The sequence below is a fragment of the Sphaerodactylus townsendi genome, linkage group LG10 (genome assembly GCF_021028975.2).
Source record: "Sphaerodactylus townsendi isolate TG3544 linkage group LG10, MPM_Stown_v2.3, whole genome shotgun sequence".
Taxonomy (NCBI): Eukaryota; Metazoa; Chordata; class Lepidosauria; order Squamata; family Sphaerodactylidae; genus Sphaerodactylus; species Sphaerodactylus townsendi.
The window spans coordinates 5,651,217-5,672,093 of record NC_059434.1 but is presented as its reverse complement, the minus strand read 5'-3'; the positions used below and the strand labels follow the sequence as shown (position 1 = coordinate 5,672,093).

Genomic DNA, 20,877 nt, shown 5'->3' with positions numbered 1-20,877 from the left:
GAACCAACTGAAACCAGAGTCTTGTTATTGAAAAGTTCAGGGTGTAACACAGAGGCTAAGCCTTACAAAGACAAGTTGTAGGAACTGGGAATGTTCAGCTTGGAGAAGAGGAGGTTAGAAACATAGAGTTGGAGGATACCCCCAAGGGCCACCCTTGCCACACAGGAACACACAATCAAAGCACTCTCGACAGGTTGGAAGGTATGATTACGTTTTTTAAGTATTTAAAGGGCTATCATTGAGAGTAGGGTAGGGATCTGTTTCAGCTGGTAATGGAGGGCAGGATTATGGGTCAAAATTACAGGTGAAGAGAGACCGGTGGAATATTAGGGGGGGGAAAGGACAGTTCAATGGTGGAATTAATTGCCCAGGAATGTTATGGGTTCTCCCTCCTTGGAGATATTTAAGTGGAGGCTGGACAGTTATTTGTCAGAGATGCTTTAAGTGCAGCGGGTAATTCTACTGTCAATTTGCAGCCAACTTACGACGACTCCTTAGGGTTTTCAAGGCAAAAGATGAAGAATGGCAGTTTGCCATTGCTTATGCTGTTGCTACTCTGAGTAGCTGTGTACCCTGAAATTCCAGGGTGGTCTCCCATAAACCCTGACCCTGGGCTGACCCTGCTTTGATCTGAGATTGCAAATGCCTTAGCAGACCAGGTGCTCAGGAGCAGCAGCCGCAGAAGGCCATTGCTTTCACCTCCTGCATGTGAGCTCCCAAAGGCACCTGGTGGGCCACTGCGAGTAGCAGAGAGCTGGACTAGGTGGACTCTGGTCTGATCCAGCTGGCTTGTTCTTATGTTCTTATGCTTAGCTTTGAAGATCTGAAGAGATTGGACTGGACTGGCCCATTCAGATCAGGGAACTGGCGGTATTACTGAAGGCTTGAAAGGATAAAGAATGTGCCACTTGCTTACTTGACCTGCAGGCTAAAATTATCATAGGCTTAAACTCCGTCTCAAAGCGACAAAAGTCTGAAGGACTTTCTGGTCCAGAACATGAAGGGCAGAAAGATTTTGGTTGAGAATACAAAGGAGGACTGAATGCTACAACTTGACCACAGGACACAAGAATGCAGCCCATTCTATATTACCTAATAAAATGGAAATTGCATCTCAAAGAACAAATATTTAAAATGTCTTGTGGGACTGGTTTTTTTAAAAAAAATACGATCCAACTGAAAACTGGTTTCCTCCACTCTTATAGCCTGAGCCAATTATTTCGCAAAAACCAGCCTTTCGCATGTCAAGTTGAATAAAACGTCTACACTTACAAAATACATACTACGAAGGAGAGATCCAATGAATCTCCACCCACCTTATTTCAAGCATATATTCTGTAATAGTCTGTTGTGCGACTGGATGCAGGATTCCCATTTCACTGGTACCCAAGATACTGTGTAGGGCATTTCTCAGTGCATGCAGCTGAAAAATAAACCAGGAAAAATTATTTTAATCTACACAGTGGAGTCACTCGAACACACTTGATGTAAATCTGAAGAAGAAGAAGAAGAAGAAGAAGAAGAAGAAGAGGAGGAGGAGGAGGAGGAGGAGGAGGAGGAGTTTGGATTTATATCCCCCCTTTCTCTCTCCCTGCAGAAGGAGACCTCTAAAGAGGAGCTTACAATCTCCTTGCTCCTTCCCCTCCCTCCTGCAACAAACACTCCTGTGAGGTGGAGTGGAGACTAGAGGAGAGCTTCCGGAGAAGCCTTCAGCTGACTAGCCCAAGGTCAACCAGCTGGCGTGTGTGGGAGTGCACAGGCGAATCTGAATTCCCCAGATAAGCCTCCACAGCTCAGGCGGCAGAGCTGGGAATCAAACCCGGTTCCTCCAGATTAGATACACGACCTCTTAACCTCCTACGCCACTGCTGCCAGTGACCACATAATTCTAATTTCATTAATTTAATTTATAAGACTTCTTCAGCAAAAAAATGTCTGCAATACAGGAAACCCCCTTCAGCAAAGAAGCCGAAATGCACTATAGCTCAAAGGAATGCCACATGTTCAAAACAATCCGATAAGGATCAGACTGGGTTTCAAATCTCATGACAGCCTTCATTCAAGTTTTTCAACTCTCATCAGATTACTTGTACTTGATGTTCATGGTCTAACATCTTAAATATCAGTATATTTCCCACATTCCATTTTTCAAATATAGGACTGCCAATCCTAGGCATGATGGGACATTTGCTCAACTTCCCGCCATTCTGCCATCCCGACGCTGGCGAGTGCCAAGCCCAATAGCCCTCTTCCCCATCCCCAGTTGATCTTGTTATTGTTAAGAAGGCATGGACTGGCACAGATTGAAGGGCAGAACTGGGCCAGAGGAAACCCAATTGTGCTGTTGCTGCCTCTAAAATACTTACTTGACAAACCAATCAGCAAATTTTTCCTCAGCAGTTAAAAGATTCTTGTTGCTTCAGTGGTAAAATGGGTTACCTAAAACCCACGTTTATACCAGCTGGTTTCCTGGGCTGCCTGTCGTCTTTTAGGCCTCTCCATTATTTCATTTGTAGAACCAAGACTGCCCTGATTAAGAGTGATTCCCTCTCTGTGAGAGAGCCAGTGCAGTGGTTAAAAGAAGCTGGACTCCAATATGGAGAATTAGGTTTGATTCCCCACTCCTCCATGTGAGTGATGGACTCTTATCTGGTGAACCGGATTTGTTTCCTTGCTCCGACACATGAAGCCTGCTGGTTGACCTTAGGCTAGTCACAGTTCTTAGGAACTCTCTCAGCCCCACCTACCTCACAAGATGACTACTGTGGGGAGAGGAAGAGAAGGGAGGTTGTAAGTCCCTCTGACTCTCCTTACAGGGAGAGAAAGACAGGGTATAAATTCAAACTCCTCTTCTTCTTCTCTAACATGTTTAATCTAGATTAAAGTGGGGGGATTGCTAGTATGACCTCATTTTAATTGTTGAGTCAAGGTTATTATGATAAATATTAATTAATTATATTAATATGTTTTAAAGCCAGTAGTAGTTAAGAGAGGTGGACTCTGATCTGGAGAACAGACCCCAATTTCCCACTCTTCCACATGAAACCTGTGGTGGCCTTGGGCTAGTCCAGGGGTCTGCAACCTGTGGCTCTCCAGATGTTCATGGACTACAAATCCGATCAGCCCCTGCCAACATGGCCAATGGTGGCAGGGGCTGATGGGATTTATAGTCTATGAACATCTGGAGAACCACAAGTTGCAGACCCCTGGGCTAGTCACAGTTCTCTCAGAGCTCTGTCAGCCCCACCTACTTCACAAGGTGTCTGTTGTGGAGAGGGGAAGGGAAGGTGATTGTAAGTCACTTTGAAACTCCTTAAAGGTAGAGAAAAGCAGGGTATAAAAAAAACAACTCTTCTATGCCTGGCCCGGGCTGGGAAAGGGTGAGACAGAAATGAGATAAAACAAAAATAAAATGTTCTTTGTTTATGTTGTCTTACAAGTTTGTGATAAAAGCTGTAGAAGCAAAGCCAACACAGCAGAAGCCGAAGAATGAAAGGATCTGAAGTGTAGAGGCTGGTCTACCCAATCAGTTAATAAATGGAAACAAAAGGTAGCTTGTAGATTTTTCATGAACATGCAATGTCCTCAAAACTCACAGAGGTCCCTCCCACACAACAAACGTATAACAGGTTGCAGTTGGGGTAAAGTAACCCATTTTCCTGTTTTCGTGTTCACGCGCATCCATGCAGGCTGTGACTGGAGCCCACAGAAATAATCCAGATTGCTGTTGTGCCTTCGCATGGAGACACATCTATTTTTTAAAGTACTTTTTAAGTTCACAGGCATGCACAAGGGCATTCGCATGGAGACACATATACATATACATATATACAAAGGCACCCACAGCCATTCAGATGTCCCACGATGCAATCATCTGCACCTGCGTAGCTACGCAGTTACGTAGCTACACAGATGCAAGCCATGAATTTTTTTAAAAGGACAACAGAGGCAAATACAGCACCTCCTGACTGGCTGTTCACTTGCCAGCGGCTGCAACCCAGGAATTTTTTGGGGAAAAACAGTTTGGGGAGAATAACACGGGGCAGACTCGTGTGAAGTCCCGCTCCAAAACGTTTTTTTAGTGTCTTACACCCGTGTGCAATACCACTGCCCGTGTGTATTGGCCCATGTGGAAGAGGCCAGAGTTCACTACAGCTAGTTTCTGGCTCTTACCACTGTTTTCAGTAAGCATGCTATGAAACATATCGCCAAGGCTCCACAAGGATTTCTACCGCATTGTGAGAGATATAATACGTTTGGGGATCACCCAATGCCATTACCTTATCTGTCAGCAGTTTGGAAAGATTTCTCTGTTTCCTCAACAGGTACTGGTCATACAACTGAGCCAGTTTAGCTGCCAAGACATGCTCGCGGCTAAAGCAGGGGTGATGGGTGAATATTAACCCTGAAATATCAACATCCAACTGGAACTGCCCGACTGGGTCCCCTGACCCCACAATGTACTGACTTGCAGGCATCTTTTTCATGGCCTGAAAGAAAAAGCATATTAGGGAGAAGATAGAACCAGAATTTTATGAGGAAAACCTAGGCCCCTTCCGCACATGCAGAATAATGCACTTTCAATGCACTTTGCAGCTGTGCGGAATAGCAAGATCCACTTGCAAACAATTGTGGAAGTGGACTGAAAGTGAATTATTCTGCATGTGCAGAAGGGGCAGAGTTGGAAACACGTCACTTTTCAATGTTTCATTATAACTGAGAAACTGCAGGCCTATAAACAATGAATTTTCAACAATCACTAGCCATATGATTGTACTAAGTAATGGTTAAAAAGTAACTTAGCCTCAAAGAAATAGCAAAACTTTTTCAGTTTACACACCATGATTTCCACAGATAACAGTGGATCCATTTGGAAACTGTAAGTTATCAAGAACTATTTGCCCCACCTATTTGCCCCAACTTTTTACAAAGTTGCATAGACACACACACTATATTACTATGTATAGTTTGTTATAATTGGATTCTTTTGTGCAATCTTGTATCATTTTATGTGTCATATAAACAGCTATGCTTCACTTCTGTGTTTTGGATTTCTACAACCCAAATTCTGTTTCTTTGTTTACTAAATGTCCCATCCTGTGATTCTATTGGCACTATAAGTAATCCATTTGATAAATAAATAAATGAATTCTAAAACAAGTACCAAACACATTAAACTTTTGTGTTGGGTGGTGGCAGTGGAATACTTTGTACATATTGTGAAGCAGAAATCAAATTTTCATTTACAGCTCACTGTGTCCGAAGGCACCGTGATACTTTCCCTTATCTTGTCTGACCTTTAAAAGAAGTCTAAAAAGCACAGCAGGCGTTTCCTGAGTTTCACTTTTATTTTTTTGTTTTAGAAAAAGATAAAGATTCTCAACAGGGCCATGAAAGAGGTTTATAACATTATAAATGACACAGGATGGCTACCAATCTTGATCCTCTTTGATCTGAGATTGCAAATGCCTTAACAGTCCAGGTGCTCGGGAGCAGCAGCAGCAGAAGGCCATTGCTTTCACCTCCTGCACATGAGCTCCCAAAGGCACCTGGTGGGCCACTGCGAGTAGCAGAGAGCTGGACTAGATGGACTCTGGTCTGATCCAGCTGGCTTGTTCTTATGTTCTTAGGATAACTGGATAAAAGAAAGTCCATGGCTCATTCTGCACATGCAGAATAATGCACTTTCAAACTGCTTTCAGTGCTCTTTGAAGCTGTGTGGAATGGCAAAATCCACTTGCAAACAGTTGTGAAAGTGGTTTGAAAACGCATTATTTTGCGTGTGCAGAAAGGGCCCATCTGTGAATATTACAGTTTGGTATAAAACTGATTGGTACATTAGGAACAAGATCCACCAGACCACGGCCACCCAGCCCAGAAAACCCACAACAACCAGTTGAATCTGGCCATGAAAGCCTTTGACAATACAGAAGGAAGTTGGTTTCACACAGTCGCGATTGCCAGTCTCCAGGGGAGTGTGGCGCAATGGCTGATTTGAAGGGCACAGTTTAGGGCAGTGATGGCAAACCTTTTTGAGACCGAGTGCCCAAATTGCAACCCAAACCCCACTTATTTATCGCAAAGTGCCAACACGGCAATTCAACCTGAATGCTGAGGTTTTAGTTTAGAAAAAAACGGTTGGCTCCCTCTTCCTCCATCCCATCTGCTCGAGCAGGGGCCAGCCTGCTCTAGCATCCAGCAAGTCCTGTGTGCACCGTTCTGTGCCTCTCTAGCATCTCTGCCTCCTCTGCGCCCCCCCCCCTCGGGCAGCACAGGCACCAGGCCTGCCAGCCGAGTCCTCCCTGCTCACTGCGGTGTACGCACGTCGTGCTCAGTGGCCCAGGCCAGGCTAGATGTGTGTGTGTGTGTGGGGGGTGATTTTCCACCCCCCACACGATGATTTTCCACCCCCCACAGAGAGGGCTCCGAGTGCCACCTCTGGCACCCGTGCCATAGGTTCGCCACCACTGGTTTAGGGCATTATAGCCTCCCTTCTCCAAACCCCACCCTCCCCACGCTCCACGCAAAATCTCCAGGAATTTCCCAACCTGGACAGCCAAGAAGAAAGCTTGCTAGCTACTTTACTTAGAAGTTTTTAATACCTGGAAGTGAAATTACAGATGTTAATACACGGTAACTACACGGAGTGTACACTCAATAAGCCGTGGTGATTCAGCAATTAACTCACCTTTCTATAAAATGTCTCCAGCTCTGGCTCTTTACCTTCCTCCACTGAGAATATCGGAGGTCTTGTACAGGATTGCTTCACTGGATTGGGCAAAGCCAAAATTTTGCCATCATCTCCAAACCATTTTTTCCCCTGCAAACAATACAGAAACAAGATATACTCCTACCGTGTTTCCCCGAAAATAAGACAGCGTCTTATATTAATTTTTGCTCCCAAAGATGCACTATGTCTTATTTTCAGGGGATGTCTTGTTTTTCTACCAATGATGATGATGTTCTGATCGTTGGGGCATGCTAAAGTCCATGCGAAAACTTTACAGATCCCGTCACCAGGCCCGCTTTCACGCACGGGCCAAAAACGACAGCCTGGGGGCGGTAAAAACGCCGCCCCCAGGCCGCCGTTCGCTGCTTTGGCTGAAGTGCCGCCCGCTGCACTTAACGGAACAGTGAAGCCGAGGCCTGATCTTCGCTTCCCCTCCCCCAGGGAGGCGTCAGGCCACCCTAAACAACAACCCTTTAAAGGGTTGTTGTTGAGGGGAAAGCGTCTTTTCCTGGCGGCAAGCCTTGATTGAACGGCAGCACACCCGAAGACGCTGAAACTTCCCCTTCCCTTTCCCATGTCCCTCTCATGTCGCTGCGTCCTGCCTGGCCTCCTGCAAGTCCCTCCCTTTGCTGTCCTCTGACCCTGGAGGTCTGGAGGGCGAAGCGATGGAAGTGGGGCTGAGGGAGGCCAGCAGGCCGGCCCAGCATTCTCCAGAGGAACATGGGAGAAGAGGCGGCTCCATGCGGAGCCGCCTGCCGTCTGCCGGCCTCTGGAGAGGCCGTCCGCATGCCTGCATGTGAACGGCCTCCGCCTCCACACCGGCGGAATTCCACTGCCCGGCGTGGAAGGCCGCGCTACGGCCGATCGGCGGAAACGGCCTTTTACTCTTCCGAGGAGGGATGGCCGCCTTATATTTCGCACTTCAGCAAAACCTCTACTACGTCTTATTTTCAGGGGATGTCTTATCTTCGAGGAAACAGGGTATGTTTATGAGAATCAGCTTGCAGAACTAAATAATACTTTTTAAAAAGATGACAGCCCAATGCACTCAGGAGGACTTGCATCTACTTTAACACAATTGTTCTGCGAGATGTGTATATCCCTGATCGCCATGGACATAGAGGTAATCTAGAAAAAGTACTTTTAAAGCAGAGGACATAAAAGTTTTCATTGAAAATGATGTTCAGCACATCAGCTTGTGCAATTGCAGCCACCATAATGCACTCTTAGAAAGCAGTAAATCTAAAAAAGATTCTTGACAAGATTCATGTGCATTTAATTCAAGAACTAACAACAGTCACTGCATTTGCAAGTTGGGCACATATGGAGCTTCTCATTTGTGCATAGTTTAAAATTATATTCATAGTACAAGTTACAAAAGACAAGTGTTGGTTGAAACAAAACTACAGATAATCTAATTAACTTGGGATTCAGTTCTTTTATCAGATGCAGGTGACCGTGATTATGTTTTGAAAGCTTTGGAAACACGGCTCTTTTGGATGGACATCATTAAATGTGTTTCTAGAGATAAGGCGAATAGTCTTTCTAAAAAAATGTCAAAATCAGGTTCTCACCAGAACGACTCCATGTCCCCCCTGGCCTTACAAACAGAAACTTGGAACAGAACTGAGTAAAAATGACATCCCAATTACTGAAAATTCTGGCTCGCACACCAACACGACCATGTGGACAGCAGCGGCTCAAATGGCAGAATTGAAAAGCAGACGCAGAACATCAGCCTTCCAAGGGCTTAAGGCAGGGATGGCCAACCTGTGGTGCTCCAGATGTTCATGGACTACATTCCCAATTGGCCATGCTGGCAGGGGCTGATTGGAATGGTAGTCCATGAACATCTGGAGCCCCACAGGTTGGTCCCCCCAGCTTAAGGCTACTGCAAAGATTGCAAAGAAATACTGCAGACCCTGTGCTATGGAAAAGCACGCGGAGCCGTGTTTCCTGCGTAATGCAACGCTGCCCTTTATCTCTTTAATGTCATGATACAGAGGAAGAGCCGGGGGCTGCGGGCCAGATGTCGCCCAGATTGAATTATTCCACTTTTCCCTCCTGTAGCTTCAGCAAGAAAAAACAAACAAACCTAGAGGCAACTTACCTGTTCCTGCTGGAGTACTCTATTCTCCATAATGTTTTGGTTTGTCAGAGGCACATCTGGCCGCTCTCCTGTATACAGACCTTCATCCTCCAGGTACCTTGGTTGCATATTTTCGGGTACTTTTAGAGAGGCAGGAACTAAAACCAAACATCACATGGACACCATATTTATTATTCACTAATGGCTATTCATAAGAAAAGAAGAAGACGACTTTGGATTTATAGCCCCCCATGAGCTCCTGCTTAAAGCTAGAAAGTTCTTTCCTTTCCCTTCTCCCAAGCAACGGACGGACTTTGTGAGGTAGGTGGGATGATAGAATCCTCTGGGATTGAAGTCGATGGTCACCCTTGGAGAGGCAAGCAATGAAACCCAGTTCACAAGTTAGGAGTCCGCCTCTCATATGGAAAAGTGGGGGAATCAAACCCAATTCTCCAGATTAGAGTCCACAGCTCTTAACTACTATGCCATACTGGCTACTCGATAAGTAGTTCGTTGTTACCAGCAATGCAGGAAAATCAACACAGAGACCACTTTTCAAGGCTTATTTCATTCATCCTCACATCAATCTTTTCAGGTGAGCTGCGCTTATTCACCACAATATATAAACGCGTTGCATCAACCGCTTTTATATATGTGCATCACAAACAACAATAAAGTGCAGAAATGGTGAAGTTCAGTGCAAAACACAACAAACAGCGCAATTCTTACAACAATATAGCTTGTGATGGTTTCAATTGCAGCATTTACTTATCACGCCTTTAGTATGTCTCAATAATGTCCTCTTATAGCTTTAATTGTCACGAAACTCCGTATCCATAATGCTCAAAGGGACAAAGCCTACTGTTCTCAGACACTTCGCATAGGCTGTATTGTTGTAAGAACTGCACTGTTTGTTGCACTTTATTGTTGTAAGAACTGCACATTTATGCACTTTATTGTTGTTTGTGATGCACATATATAAAAGCGGTTGATGCAACGCGTTTGGGTATTGTAGTGAGTTTTAACATTGCATCTAGAGAGTTGATTGAAGAAGAAGAAGAAGAAGAAGAGTTTGGATTTATATCCCCCCTTGTAAGCCTCAAAATGGCTTACAATCTAATGCCCTTCCCCCCTCACAACAAACACCCTGTGAGGTAGGTGGGGCTGAGAGAGCTCCGAGAAGCTGTGACTAGCCCAAGGTCACCCAGCTGGCGTGTGTGGGAGTGCACAGGCTAATCTGAATTCCCCAGAGAAGCCTCCACAGCTCAGGTGGCAGAGCTGGGAATCAAACCCGGTTCCTCCAGATTAGATACACGAGCTCTCAACCTCCTACGCCACTGCTGCTCCTGACTGAGCTGTGCTTATGCCCATTATTACAGGAAAAAGCCACTCAGTCCCTAAAGGGTCAAGGGGACCTATGAATCTCAATCCAAACAGCCACCCAACAAAAAGCAGCAGCAGGAGATCAATAAGTGAAGATGCTATTAGCTTCTAAAGGGCCGTTTTAAATCTCAGCAACCTGCTATGAAAAATGCTCAGGCAAGCCAGGTCTCTAAAGCTCAGCAGGGTCACCCATGACCATTACTTGGATGGGAGACCAAGAAGGTCCAGAGTGGCCACCCAGAAGCAGGCCAAGTCAAACTACCTCTGAGCTTCTCTTACCTTGAAACCACAAAAGGGGTTGTTTTAAGTCAGTTGCAACCTGACGGCATTTTACACCACACAGAAGAGCCAAAAAGGAGAAGAGTGTGGGTTTTTACACCACTTTTCTCAACCATAAGGAGCCTCAAAACAGCTTATAAACTCCTTCCCTTCCTTTCCCCACAACAGACTCCTTGTGAGGTAGGTGGGGTTGAGAGAGTTCTGAGAGAACTGAGACTCGCCCAAGGTCACCCAACCGGCTTCATGTGGAAGAGCAGGAAAACAAATCCAGTTTACCAGATAAGAATTCGCGACTCATGCGGAGGAGTGGGGAATCAAACCCGGTTCTCCAGATTAGAGTCCACCGTTCTTAACCACTACGCCACACTGGCAGGAGAATTTTTAAAAAGCTACATATAAATGTACATACACCCTCAGGGATGCCACGCATAGTCAGTCAAAATGGGAGAGGTTTTTAAAACCTTTTTGGCAACGGCACCTTGATTCTGAGAACATTCTAGGTAGGCCAACAACTTCATCTTCAGGAAATAGAGATGCCGTACAAGAGCCCTATCGAGCCCACTGAGCAAACAAGGCCTCCAATAAGCTCTCTACCTGCTTGCACCCCAGAATTATTTTATTCTAATCCAGTGGTGGCGAACCTATGGCACGGGTGCCAGAGGTGGCACTCAGAGCCCTCTCTGTGGGCACGCACAAACAGAGTCCCCCCCCCCCCCACACACACATCTAGGCTGGCCTGGGCCGCTGGGCTCGATTATTAGCATTAAACCTAAGACCTAGTTTTGGGGAAGCAGTGTAGGTAACCCTGTGAAGCTGTTAAACTCCACTGATTTTCATGCGAAGAACGAAAGTGCGATCCTTTACCTGGAAGTAAGCTCGGCTGTTGGCAATGGGGCTTGCTTCTGAGTAAACCCTCCTAGGGTTGTGATTCAGCCATTGGAAGAGTTGCACGGTTGCTTCAAAGCAAAACCTCCGCCTACCACCAACCTTACTCCCGAGTAACGCACGCCTCAAAGCCAACCGTTTTTTCTAAACTAAAACCTCAGTATTCAGGTTAAATTGCCGTGTTGGCACTTTGCGATAAATAAGTGGGTTTTGGGTTGCAATTTGGGCACTCAGTCTTGAAAAGGTTCGCCATCACTGTTCTAATCTCTGTAGGAGATTTCAGTGGGCGCTTTCAGTGACTTCAGATCCATATCACAGAGGGGGGAGGGGGAGGTTGGGTGGTGCTTCAAGTTCCACCAAAATTATGAATTACAGCAGATGGAGCACCATTAGTCCAAATCACACAAAACAAAGCAGTACACAATAAGGCACCACAACCTCTTAGCTTGCTGGGAGTAAACAACAGTTCTCTCTCCTTTTGCAGTCTCTGAGAGTAGCTCTCGTATTCAGCACCTCTAACCACTAGGACGTCGGCAGATCCCTGTTCTAGGATGAGTAAATCCTTGTCCTCTTTATCGTGAACGAGACGCTCTTCTTCATTCTGGATTTCAAACACATAACAAATTTTCTCAGACAATGTTTGCTATCCAGCCGGCATTATATTTCAGACATGAGGATAAAGCCAAAAACTCAACAGAAAGCCAAACTATGCGCACATGTTCTAAGCCTGCACATACTACATAAGTAAGTGTCACTTGGGAGCAGCGGTGGGGTAGTGGTTAAGAGCAGATGCGCTTTAATCTGGAAGAACCGGGTTTGATTCCCCGCTCCACCACTTTAGCTGCGGAGGCTTATCTGGGGAATTCAGATTAGCCTGTGCACTCCCACACACGCCAGCTGGGTGACCTTAGGCTAGTCATGGTTCTTCAGGGCTCTCGCAGCCCACCCACCTCACAGGGTGTTTGTTGTGAGGGAGGAAGGGAAAGGAGTTCGTAAGCCCCTTTGAGTCTTCCTACAGGAGAGAAAGGGGGGATATAAATCCAACTCTTCTTCTTCTTCACTTGGAATGATAAGACACGTCGATCTATGACATGCCACCTGTGGCTCTACTGAGCACTATTCCTCCACGTGGAACCTGCCCGACGCTCTAGGAATGTGATCAAGGTTAATGACTGACGGCTTGTGGTTGGCCAGGGGTTCCCATTGAAGGATTGGAGCACCTTCCTTATGAGGAGAGGCTGCAGCTTGGGGCTCTTTCGTTTGGAGAGGAGACGTCTGAGGGGGGATATGATTGAAGTCTATAAAATTATGCATGGGGTAGAAAATGTTGACAGAGAGAAATTTTTCTCTCTTTCTCGCAATACTAGAACCAGGGGGCATCCATTGAAAATGCTGGGGGGAAGAATTAGGACTAATAAAAGGAAACACTTCTTCACGCAGCGTGTGATTGGTGTTTGGAATATGCTGCCACAGGAGGTGGTGATGGCCACTCACCTGGATAGCTTTAAAAGGGGCTTGGACAGATTTATGGAGGAGAAGTCGATTTATGGCTACCAATCTTGATCCTCCTTGATCTGAGATTGCAAATGCCTTAGCAGACCAGGTGCTTGGGAGCAGCAGCAGCAGCAGAAGGCCATTGCTTTCACATCCTGCCTGTGAGCTCCCAAAGGCACCTGGTGGGCTTCTGCGAGTAGCAGAGTGCTAGACTAGATGGACTCTGGTCTGGTCCAGCTGGCTTGTTCTTATGTTCTTATGTTCTTACTATAGGACTGAAAGATGGATAACTGTGAATCTCCCTTGTGCCAGGGATGAAGTAAAGAACCCATTCTCTCTAACAACCCCACCCTCCTCCATGGGTTTTACACAGCTGCCAGGGGGAGAGCAAACTGGGCAAAGTAGGGTGTGTGTGTCTGTTTTATTCCCTTTTCTGCACAGCCGGGGCAAAATATAGCAAACTAATTCTAAATGCATGCCCAAACAGGTATTTTCATTTGGTTATTATTGGTACCATTTCACCCTCTGTCTGTTCTTCTACGTGCCCAGAATTGGATTCCTCCTCTTCTGCCTCCTCGTCACCCGGGTCAGGGCGGCGTTTTTCCTTCTTTTGGGTTTCTTCCTGTACGTTCTCTGGCTCAGGACTGAACTCGAAAGTGAAGAAGTTGTAGGCTTCTTCAGAAGAAGGATAACCAGTCTGGAGCTAACATGAATAGACACAGTCAGTTAAAGCTGAGTTCCGCTGTGCGATATTTTAATTCAAATTTTTATACTATTTTAATACTAGAACTATGACCCCCCCCCCCTCCTGGATTTAATTTCTGAAATCCAAGTTCCAATTCCAATCCCAAAGCCTTTATTGGCATTATAAATTACAGAGTTAGTAAAAGGGGGCATTTATCTACTAACTGAGACATTAAAACATTAAAACATTAAAACAACGTTGAACATTCACGCACACATAAAATAATTTAGCCGTTACCGCTATGTAGGCAATGATTGCGCCTGACCAAATAGTTCCTCAAAAAACTTGCAATATTCTCACATACGATATCACAGGAACCATTGAGTAGAAAATTCATAACAGATGGTAGCCTGACATCGTTTGAGCTCTCTATCAATGGACAGATGTACATAGAGCGTAACGACTCGTACATTGGACATTCCAATAGTACATGTTGAACAGTCTCAGCAACGGCCATATTACATTGACATAACCTGTTCTCATATGGAGTGTTATTATACCTGCCAAGAGTCATAGCGTTAGGCAGAGCGTTAAAACGAGCCAAAGTGTACACTCTGTGTTGTTTGGGATTGCACAGAATGTATAGATCAGGGGTAGGGAACCTGCGGCTCGAGAGCCGCATGCGGCTCTTCTGCCCTTACACTGTGGCTCCACGAGCCGAGCCGCTGGCCCAATCCTTGCCCGCCCTGCAGGCAGCAGGGTGGGCGCACCAACTGCCCACGGTCGGCTGGGCCGTGCCGCGGGCTTCCCCTCTCGCCCGCCCCGTTGGAGCGGGGTGGGTGCTTTCCCGGCGGCCGGCGAGGTCGAGCCACCGGCTTCATCCTTGCCTGCCCTGCAGGCAGCAGGGTGGGCGCATCCATGCACTTCTCAGAATGAGCAGAGTAAAAGGTTAAAAAAACCCTATATATATAGTGTTATCTTTATTTTAAATGTCAAAAATTATTTGCGGCTCCAAGTGTTTTCTTTTCCCGTGGAAAACGGGTCCAAATGGCTCTTTGAGTGTTAAAGGTTCCCTACCCCTGGTATAGATAGTTGGCACAATGGTCTGATCGGACAATTCCCAAGGCCTGTGGAGAGCTGAGTTCCACTATGCGATATTTTAATACAAATTTTTATACTATTTTAATACTATGACCTCTCCCTCCCGGATTTAATTTCTGAAATCCAAGTTAATAAACTGAAGCTTAATCCTCATAAAACGACAATGCCAACACTCTCACCCCGTATAGCAGGGGTCCCCAAACTTTTTAAACAGGGGGCCAGTTCACTGTCCCTCAGACTGTTGGAGGGCCGGACTAAAAAAAACTATGAACAAATTCCTATGTACAAATGATTGTAAAATGTTTGATTTCACCTTTCAGCCTTTCTGTCATGGTCTATTTTTAGAACAGTGACCAAAGTATGTCAAGTACAGGGTGGGCTCCAAATATTGTTGGGGAGGCTGTGGAATACCTTCCCCTGTAAAAAAAAAAGCAGAACTTTCCCAATGAAGCATTCCATCTAACCCAGGATTAGGTATCTTCCTGGGTTCTTCCTCCCTAGCAGCCAGCGAGCGATTCACCAGCCTGGCTGATGCCAATGGGAGTGAGGCGGAACAGAAAGCCTGAGAGCAACACATGGGGTAGCCGAGAGGGAAGGGCGGAGCAGGAGTTGCCACGTGTAAGGTTTCCAACTCTGGGTCAGAAAATTCATGGAGATTTGGGGGTGCCATCATGTAATTGCAATCAACAGCCGTTGGGGCCGGTTCCTCCTCTCCCTCGAGCCCCCGCTGCACATGAATGGAGCCATCGCCGCCATGCCTGGCGGGCCGGAAAATGCCTTCAGGGGGCCACATTTGGCCCCCGGGCCGTAGTTTGGGGACCCCTGCCGTATAGTAATGAAGAAAGGTTTTTCTTATTTTTCCTACCAATGCCAACAACAACGGTAAAAGTAACAATAATGAGGTAATAATGATAAGGTAATAAAATGATGATGATAATCATCGGGGATGGGGCGGTATAAAAATCGAATAAAATAAATAAATAAAATAAATAATGAAGCGTTTGAGAGTACTTGCCCACTCCAGCCTGAGAGTGAGAGGCAGTGTGGTGTCGTGGTTGAGAGCAGAACCAGATTCAATTCCCCACTCCTCTACATGAGCAGCAGACTCTTATCTGGTGAACTGGAATGGTTTCCTCGTTCCTACACATGAAGCCTACTGGGTGACCTTGGGCTAGTCACAGTTTTCTCAGAACCCTCAGACCTACCTACCTCATTTTATCAAATAGAATTGCTCAGGACGGCATTTTTATAGGAGGAATGTGGTTGTCATTTTAACATCCAAAGTGTTTTGACATTTTTTCTCTTTTCTGTATCCTTTATTAGAAGAAGAAGAGTTTGGATTTATATCCCCCTTTCTCTCCTGTAGGAGACTCAAAGGGGCTGACAATCTCCTTGCCCTTCCCCACTCACAACAAACACCCTGTGAGGTAGTGGGGCTGAGAGAGCTCCGAGAAGCTGTCACTAGCCCAAGGTCACCCAGCTGGCGTGTGTGGGAGTGCACAGGCTAATCTGAATTCCACAGATAAGCCTCCACAGCTCAGGCGGCAGAGCTGGGAATCAAACCCGGTTCCTCCAGATTAGATACACGAGCTCTTAACCTCCTACGCCACTGCTTGTTAGATGCATTATGCTGTTTTTTTCATTGTTCTCTATTCTTAATCCAGTTTGTTGTACAGAAGACACTACTCTTGCATTGTTTTCAAACTCTGCAATGTGCCTTTGGTCTCAATGAGAAAGGCTAAGCAAGTAAATAAATAAAATCTCGATCTTTAAAGCGCACAACCACAGTTTGTGTTGTGTTTTATGTATTTCCTGGACTGCTTGAAAAAGTGTACAGGAAGTCAAGAAAAGGGTTCCTTCTTTTCCGCCACAGATGCAGGTAAAACACAGAAACTATCAGACCACGGCCACGCAGTCCAGAAAACCCACCACAGCCAGGTCCTTCTTTTCCTTGATTTATAGCATTTATACCACTCCTCCCCAATGGGCTCCGAAATCCACTTACATCAATCTTCTCTCCTCTGATTTATCCTCACGACAACCCTGTAAGGAAGGTTAGTTAGGGTGCATGTGACTGGCCCAAGTTCACTTTTTATGGCACAGTGAGCATTCGAATCTGGGTCTCCCAGATCCAAGTTCAACACTCTTAACCACTGCACCACACTAGCTGTCTCACACTGGCATTGTAACGAACCAGTAAAGTCCAGTCAAAAGCAACCATGTTCAAGTTCTTTATTGAGCTGGCATTCTTAGTCAGAGACAGGCAATGCAAGAACTGAAACCCAGATCTCAATCAAACGCTTATACAGGGCAACAGACAGGCTCCCGCCAAAAGAGTATAAATAAGGCAGGATTTCACACCAGGAAAGCAAGCAAGTGAAAGATAACCAAAACAGCGAAATTCCCCTTCCCGGGCGTTAAGCCAAAAGCCTCCGGCGAGAACCTTTCCAAGGTCGAACTACACACACACACCACAACCTTACAGGCATCATACTTGAATGTATAACCAAATATATATAATAACTTTCATACCAATACCTTAATGTTCAATGGAATTACTTATTTTATTATCTATAGGGCTGATTCAGCCCTATAGATTCACTTACTTCACCCTATTCCTGCAGCTCTGAGCTCGAAAGCTTCATGGTTCCGCTCACTTGGCCTCACACACACAAACACACTCATGCACACACAAGGACGCCCTTATAAGAGAAGAGCTGCATTGGCTATCACACAACCTGAATGCTCTTAAATTGCAATTTCTTGTGATCGTGGACTTATTTGCTTTTAAGCTTCTACGTTCTCACAGCATGATGTAGTGATTAAGAGCAGTGGGCTCAATTTCCCCACTCCTCCACATGAGCAGCGGACTCTTATCTGGTGAACTGAATTTGTTTCCCTGCTTCTACACACGAAGCCTGAGGTATGATCTTTGGCCAGTAACAGTTCTCTCTGAACTCTCTCAGCCAACCTGCCTCACAAGGCATCTGTTATGGGGAGAGGAAGGGAAAATGAGTTTGTACGCTGCCCTGAGACTCTTTACAGTTGAGAAAAGCAGGGTATAAATCCAAACTCCTCTTCTTCAGGTTTCTCATCACTGTATTCACAGTCCTGCCCCAAAAGGAAGATTCAATCAGAGGTGGGATCCAGCAGGTTCTCGCCAGTTCCCGAGAGGGGGTTACTAATTATTTGTGTGTGCCGAGAGGGGGTTACTCATTGGGTCTGCTTTTCCGTTAGAAATTCCATTAGGTCCCAAAATCATACAGTCCTGTTGTTTCCTATGTGGCTGGTTTGCGAAGGTAGAAAACGGGATAATTCTCCCTGTTGGGCTGTTTTAAAAACATGTTTTAGAAATATGGTAAAGTTACTCGTTTGAGGAAAGTATCCTTCTTTTGATTTCTAGAAACAAAATCAAGTATTTGAAAGTATTAAGTATTTGACAGGCGATCAATTTAAGAGGAGGAAAGTAGTTGTTTCTGTTTGGCTGTAGACGATAGGACTTGCTATAATGAGTTTAAATTATGGACAGAAAGATACCAGCTGGAAATTAGGAACTTTTTTTACAGTAAGAGTTTTTTACAGTAACAGAGAAATTATTAATGCCCCGGCCCCGGAATGCCCGGCCACGCCCCCGTCGTGCCCCGCCCAGCCCCATTGGCGCTATGCCACAGTTTGAATCCCACCACCATGGGAACCTGTTACTAAAATTTTTGGATCCCACCACTGGATTCAATCACTCACAAATAGGGTTACCAGTTTCAGGCAGAGAACCTTCCGGATATTTGTGAGTGGAACCCAGAGACAGCAGGATGCGTGTGTGCGTGACCTCAGCAGGGCATACTGTGGGGGTGGCCAACCTATGGTGCTCCAGATGTTCATGGACTACAGTTCCCATCAGAAATTGGCCATGCTGGCAGGGGCTGATGGGAATTGCAGTCTATAACCATCTGGAGCGCCATAGGTTGGCCACCCCTGGTAGACTGCCCCGGAGTCCACCCTCCATAGGACAGTCTTCTCCAGGGGAATTCATCTCTATCATCTGGAGATCAAATGTAATTTGAGGAGAGCTTCAGGCTCTGCCTGGAAGTTGGCAACCCTGATCACAAAGCAAAGACAGAGTACTGGCACTTTAAGATCAGTCCCCACCTGGGATTTCTGTTGCGTTTTCCTGGCTGAATCGTGAAACTTTACTCTTGCAGATGCCTTTGATTCATCCTGTTGTGTGGAACTTGGTTCATCTTTACCCACCTGCACACACACACACACAAATAACATTAAACCATTAATTTATTTTATGGCATGAAAAGGGGGGGGTGCATAGGAAAGTCATGTTTATATATGTGAGGCACTGAGCATGGAAAGAGGAAGAATGCTGTAAATAAAATTAAGATTTACATGCTTAATACCCACTTGCACTGGCTTGGAGTTGTTTCTCAGGCTAACAACCTACCTCATAGGGTTGTTGTGATTAGGAAATTAGGAAAAGAGTTGGTGGGGAGAGAGCCGTGTATGTTTTGCTGGGAGTGGGAGGTGTTTTGTGAGCTGGTGCAAAATATCATTGTTTGGTCATGGCGGGGGAGGGTGACCACCCATACACCCGGGGGGGGGTGGGGGGGTCAAACTCAGGTTTTGTCCCCAGGCTCCAGTTTGCCTAGGTATGCCCCTGGTTCCCGGACAGTGCTGCACAGCTGAGTACTAGTCTGCTGTCCCAGTCTTGGAATCCGTGACTGACAAGGGGTTTGACTAGAATTCTACCAAGTTGAGAGAAGCAGTTCAGAAATGGCAGCTGGAGAGGGTCAGCTAGAAACGGGCCCATTATGCATGGAGTGCTTTACTCGGGGTTCTTTGCTGCACAGTGGGCTGTAGTGGGGTCTCCTTGCATTTCTCTGTTTACACGTGAGGAGGCGCCGCACTGCCTGCTGTGAGACTTGCCGGCCCCCACTTCTGAGTTGCTCCTGTTCCTTGCAAGATTGCTGGCTGTCGGATTAAAATAAGTTTTAAAGGGGGGGAGGGCTTTCAAAGGCAGCTTCTTGCACTGCTTGCTCGCAGTTTGCAGTCTGAATGAGAGGGAGAGAGAAAGCCAGAGCAGGGGTGGGGTGGGGAGAAACAATGGAGTTGCCTGGCCTGATAGACAGCTGGACGGCAGGGGAAAGATCACACTGCCTACAGTCAGAGATCCTTAGAGCTGACAGGCTACATCAGTGATGGCGAACCTATGGCACGGGTGCCAGAGGTAGCACTCGGAGCCCTCTCTGTGGGCACGCGCACGCAGAGTTCATCATGAGGGGGGTGGAAAATCACCCCCCCACACACACACACACACACATCTAGGCTGGCCTGGGCCACTGAGCACGACGTGCGCGCACCGCAGTGAACACGGAGGACTCGGCTGGCGGGCCTGTTGCCTGTGCTCCATGTGGCTGCTTCCTGGTGGGGGGGGGGGCGCAGAGGAGGCAGAGATGCAAGAGGGGCACAGAGCGGTGTGCATGGGACTTGCTGGAGGCTAGAGCAGGCTGGCCCCTGCTCGAGTGGGTGGGGCGGAGGAAGAGGGAGCCAACCAGTTTTTTCTAAACTAAAACCTCAGCATTCAGGTTAAATTGCCGGGTTGGCACTTTGCGATAAATAAGCAGGGTTTGGGTTGCAATTTGGGCACTCGGTCTCAAAAAGGTTCACCATCACTGGGCTACATCATACATCAAAGGAAGGTAGTTTAAGCTCATTATTATATTGCTATGACTGTTGCAATATCAATATTTTTGTGTTTTGGTGCTGTGTTTGCAGGCCTCCTGATTTAAATTGTAGAAGATCTTGGACGCCTGGTAGATTAGCTCAAACTGTACTTTCCTATTAAAAGCTGAGACAAGATCCTCCGATTCCCTTCTTTAAACCAGTACTGACTTATACAAGCTGGCAGGGGCTGATGGGAATTGTAGTCCATAAACACCTGGAGCACCACAGGTTGGCCACCCCTGCTCTAAAGTGTAGACTTCCTTAGTTATCAGAATGACAAAAATTAACTTTTTCCATCTGTCAAAAAATTCATCTGTGACTAGCAAAATATCACAGTCATGAGAGGAAAACATGCAGGAATTCCTAGGATGCTACTCACCTTATTTACTAGTCTAACATGTGATTTCCTTTCTCGGAGACTTTTCAGAGACCGTGAACTTGAGACTTCTTCTAGCAAAGCACTTTCTGCTCTAGACTAAACATCATAAAGAAAGGAAATGG

The 20,877-nt window shown here is 46.2% G+C and overlaps 1 protein-coding gene across 1 annotated transcript in view; it reads right to left on the bottom strand.

The window, feature by feature from the left end:
* The window catches only part of CC2D2A (coiled-coil and C2 domain containing 2A), a 92,220-nt gene that overhangs the window by 54,009 nt on the left and 17,334 nt on the right, over nt 1–20,877 (bottom strand). Inside the window, exons 4-11 of the mRNA XM_048509582.1 lie at nt 20,756–20,851; nt 18,793–18,894; nt 13,375–13,563; nt 11,805–11,967; nt 8,841–8,977; nt 6,689–6,820; nt 4,281–4,490; nt 1,317–1,423 (exon numbers count right to left, since the gene is read on the bottom strand). Of these exons, the coding sequence (XP_048365539.1) occupies nt 1,317–1,423; nt 4,281–4,490; nt 6,689–6,820; nt 8,841–8,977; nt 11,805–11,967; nt 13,375–13,563; nt 18,793–18,894; nt 20,756–20,851 (1,136 nt within the window). The remainder of the gene's footprint in view (nt 1–1,316; nt 1,424–4,280; nt 4,491–6,688; nt 6,821–8,840; nt 8,978–11,804; nt 11,968–13,374; nt 13,564–18,792; nt 18,895–20,755; nt 20,852–20,877) is intronic.